This window comes from Drosophila persimilis, unplaced genomic scaffold (assembly GCF_003286085.1).
Source record: "Drosophila persimilis strain 14011-0111.01,24,50 unplaced genomic scaffold, DperRS2 tig00000191-arrow-pilon, whole genome shotgun sequence".
Taxonomy (NCBI): domain Eukaryota; kingdom Metazoa; phylum Arthropoda; class Insecta; order Diptera; family Drosophilidae; genus Drosophila; species Drosophila persimilis.
This window is the reverse complement of record NW_020825298.1, coordinates 11,218,473-11,223,100: the sequence shown is the minus strand read 5'-3', so window position 1 is coordinate 11,223,100 and position 4,628 is coordinate 11,218,473. Positions and strand designations below refer to the sequence as shown.

Below are 4,628 nucleotides of genomic sequence, written 5' to 3'. Positions count from 1 at the left end.
AAAATTCATGCCGCAAAAGGTCATTGAAAATCGTTTATCGAAAACTAAAGTTTAATTACCAGAACACGCCCAATTTGCCACGCCCCCCGCCTAAGCCTGTAGCAGTAGCCCCTGCCCCCCCCCACCGAGAAAGGTTGCCTAATTGAGGGTTAACAATCTGAAAACTTATTGAACTACGAAGCAAGGACAACGCCCATCTCATCAATTATGCTGCTCAACGCAGGAGGAGAGTCCTCTGTGCTAAGGCTATAAAAGGCAGCAGGACGACCGGGATTATGAGCTGAAAAGTGCAGACGGAGAGCGGCAGTAGAGAGCGAGATGTTACCTCGATTCCTCACCTCGTCACTGGCCATGGAAAGGCATTATTTTCTGGTGCCAAAGTTTGCACTGTCGCTGATTGGATTCTACCCGGAACAGGAGCGAACTCTGGGCCTTCGTCTGTGGAGTTTCTTCAACTTTTTCATACTGGCCTACGGCTGCTATGCGGAGGCCTACTACGGCATACACTACATATCCATTGACATAGCGACGGCCCTGGACGCCCTCTGTCCAGTGGCCTCGAGCATTCTGTCCCTCCTGAAGATGGTCTGCATTTGGTATTACCGGGACGAGCTCAAGTCGTTGATTCACAGGGTCAGAACCTTGACGGAAGCACAGCACTCGGAGCGGAAGCTGGCCTACAAGAAGCGGTTCTTTACGCTGGCCACCAGGCTGACGACAGTGCTCCTCTGCGCGGGGTTTTGCACGAGCACTTCCTACTCGGTGAGGCATTTGCTGGACAATGTGCTGAGACGAGCCCACGGCAAGGACTGGATCTACGAGACGCCCTTTAAAATGATGTGAGTGAAAGGTATGAGGGCTGTTTTCCCATCTCTCAGATGATGGGGCTTCTATCAAGAGACTCCTGTCCGCCTCCTCCTGTGTTCGACGGCCATTGATAGCAGACTTCCTCGTAATTTGTAGAGATACTGGAAAAAAGTGAGTTCCTGTGCGCTCATTAGGCATTTCTTTGTGAAAAGAAGACATGACTCAATCCATTTCGATGGTAAAAAAGTAGTTTATTGAAGCCGAACATCCAGGATTCCCAGTTGAGGTCTCTAGACCCAAAAAAATTGACAAAAACTCACGATCGGGGATTGAAAGTTCGAGAGACTGTGGCTCGTACACCCTGTTGGGGCTTGGAAGGCTCCTGTAGCTTATTTTTCTTAAATTTCTACTTTAATTTAGTCTTCCCCTTCCTGCCCTTGTCATAGCTTTCCAGATCCTCTCCTGCGTTTGCCGCTCTATCCCCTCACCTACATCCTAGTCCATTGGCATGGCTACATCACGGTCGTTTGCTTTGTGGGAGCCGATGGCTTCTTTCTCGGCTTCTGTTTGTATCTGACGGTGCTGCTGCTCTCCCTGCGCGATGATGTCAACGATCTGCTGGAGGTTTCCAACATAGAAGAGAGCCCCAACGAGGAGAATGAGGCCCGTATTGTGCGGGACATGGAAAGGCTGGTGGATCGTCACAATGAGGTGGCGGAACTCACGGAGCGACTGTCGGGCGTCATGGTGGAGATCACCCTGGGGCATTTTGTCACCTCTAGTCTCATTATAGGAACCAGTGTGGTGGATATGCTGTTGGTGGGTTGGCTTTTGTTTCTATATAGATCGGTGTATCTTTTATTAGCTCTCTCTTTTCTTTTGTAGTTTTCTGGCGTTGGCATCATCGTTTATTTGGTGTACACCTGTGCTGTGGGCACTGAAATCTATCTGTATTGCCTGGGAGGGACGCACATCATGGAAGCGGTGCCTATGGTCTCAGATTTCTGTCTCCGAAGAACCTTCTTTAAGGAATCTTTCGTTTCTATCTTCCATTTAGTGCTCGGATCTGGCTCGTTCTACGTTCGCCAGTCACTGGTATGGCCACAGTGTAGGCGTACAGAAGATGGCTCTCCTGATGGTGGCCCGCGCCCAAAGGGTCCTCACCATCAAGATTCCTTTCTTCTCCCCATCGCTGGAGACTCTTACGTCGGTGGGTGATCTTTAGTGCCCTGTAATTGGGTCTCTTTTAAAGGTCCTTTCTTTGTCTGTAGATTCTACGCTTCACTGGTTCTTTGATTGCTTTGGCCACGTCCGTGATTAGATAGAGGAAACTCGGGAACTCTTACGTTTTGGAGATTAAAGATAAATAAAACGAATTGGAATTTGGAGGATTAATCAATGAAATTTCTTAGAGTTTTCCTAGCCCTCTTCCAGTGTGACTTAGCAGTGAGAATAGGCTCTAAAATATTACCGAATTTCGATCGGTTTGTAATGGCTTACGTTGCAGAAATCGCTATCCCCTACCCGTATCATTTCCCTTCTTTTCCGTTCACTCTCTTGAAACTCATTTCCTTTTGTAATATTTCTTTCATTCTTTCAGCTTCAGCTTCTGTTCTGCTCTGCTCTGCTCTCCTTGTGTCTCTTCATCGTCTGTGCGTTAATTCGTGTTTCGGTTTACTTTTCATTTTTGCTGGCTCTGCCATGCTGCCACGCTGCCACTCTGCCTCGAATGACCCTCTGATTGTTGTTCTGGATGTTGTCGAATTAAAGCTGCAATGTTGTTTAACATCTCTTCCCCCGCCGACCCCCGGCGAGCCCCACTTTCTGCTTGCTGCTCCTTTCTCTCTGGCAAATTGGTTTCTTTACCGGTCCTCATTGCAGAGTCCTCTCGGAATTGCACAGCTCTCTGGGGGGAAAACCTTGCTCTGCTTTCCCACACTTTTCCCGCACTGCACTGCACTGCACTCTTTGGCACTTTCCCCTTGGCCATTCCACTTGGCCATTTTCAGGCTGCAGTTGTGCTTACAGTTCATTTCCATGCTCTCGCACTTGCAGTCACACTGCCACACCCACCCACACCCACACGCACACACCTTAATGACATCCGGACGGGGTGGAGTGTACACTGAACAAAATGGGTACAAAATGTGGTTGAAATCAATGAAGGAGAGTGATCTTATCCTCAAGATTCCCAAGTCTGATTGCCACCGGATCATTATTATAGCCAAAAGGGAATTCTCCTTGGTTTCCCCTCTTCCAGTGTGGCTTATTACGCCTGCGTTACTTCTATGGAAGCTGTCAGACCCAATCTTTCGTAGTTTTTCCCAAGTGGACGGTTCCGGGGATACATCATATCCGTCGGGGGCCCTCCCTCCCACTCTTTTTTCTGGGACTCCCTCTCAAAGACAACCTCTTCAATGATGTTGATGTTCTCTGTGCGTGTGTGTGTTTTGGGGTTCTTCTGGGTTTTTCCCATTGTTCATGCACCAAATTCTTGCCATACTTTTTCCTTTCTTTTCTTTTCTCTTGCTCTTATTTCTGCTTAATGTTGTAGTCCTTGAAATCCTTTACACGCACATGAATGAGCCTATCTACTGTCTCTCTCTCTCTCTCTGTCTGGCTGTCCCTGTCTCTGCGTCTGTCTCTTTCCTTCCTTATTACTGTTTGTCCGTCTGTCTTTTGTTTCTTTTGCCATTTGTTTGTTTGTTTTTCGCTGGCGCCTTCTTTTGTCAAAAGTGCTTTTGCTTGTAATGTGTTCGACGTCAGAACCGAACCGAGACGAGACGCTACGAGTGGAGTGGAGACGACCCCTTTCCCTATCTACGGCTTGTCGCCTCCCACCTTTCTCACACTAAGGGGATAACCTCAGGAGCAGCCTCCTACTTTTTGCTCCTGCGACAGCCCTTTAGTTTCTTGTCTACCCTGTACTTGCTAAGGTAGGGTGTTGCATGCAACAGAAGGAGTGAATCTTGATCGATCTTCACTGCTGGTGGACTAGTATTGCACAGCAGATGCTGCGGATCGATACTGGCATAGCTTCAATTAATCTTTCCAATCCCTGATCAAGAAAAGTACTTCTTCTTGGCTTTTTTGCTATTGTTTGTTTTTCTTTATTTTGTCTAATTTTTCTAAGGTGTTCTTCTACTATTTTTCAGGTATTTCATCTAGTACTTTTCTGGTAGATCATTTTGCATATTTCGGTATTTTTCTAGTATTTTCGGTATTTTCTAGTATTTTTGGTATTTTTCGGCATTTTCTAGAATGGTTCGGTGTTTTCTAGTATTTTCGGTATTTTCTAGCATTTTTTCGGTATTTTCTAGTATTTTTCGGTATTTTCTAGTCTTTTTCGGTATTTTCTAGTATTTTTCGGTATTTTCTAGGAGTCTTCAGTATTTTCTAGTACTTTTGGTATTTTCTAGTATATTTCAGTATTTTTGGTGGAAATATCTTTGCAATTATTCTCTGGCATCATTTTTATAATTATTCTGGTTCCATTTTAAGTATTTCGACTAGTATTTTCTGGTCTTTTATCTTATATTTTGTCTGGTATTTTTCGAACAACCTTCAAAGAATAGTTCTGATACAAAAATATCTAAAACTAAACGAATTTCCATATTTTAGACATATTTTCAGATATTTTTCCCAGGCCTTGGACATTACTTATTGAAAATGACTCGTTTTTGAGAACAGTTGTCTGAATAATGGGTATGTGGTAGCTCTGTAATCCTTTTAGTCTTTTTCTTTTCGCCCTATTTTAGAGGTTCTCCTCTCTGTTCATTTGGCCTTTTCTTCTGCCCCTGTTGCATCTGCTGTTGCTGCTT

At 45.3% G+C, this 4,628-nt stretch overlaps 1 protein-coding gene across 1 annotated transcript; it reads left to right on the top strand.

Moving 5' to 3' along the window:
- The first annotated feature begins 318 nt into the window (after positions 1–318).
- LOC6589395 (odorant receptor 24a) lies at positions 319–2,132 on the top strand. The gene is made up of 5 exons (XM_002014608.1): positions 319–839; positions 1,254–1,626; positions 1,693–1,791; positions 1,865–2,017; positions 2,079–2,132. The coding sequence occupies exons 1-5, from the start codon at positions 319–321 to the stop codon at positions 2,130–2,132; spliced, it is 1,200 nt and encodes a 399-aa protein (XP_002014644.1).
- The last annotated feature ends 2,496 nt before the right edge of the window (positions 2,133–4,628 follow it).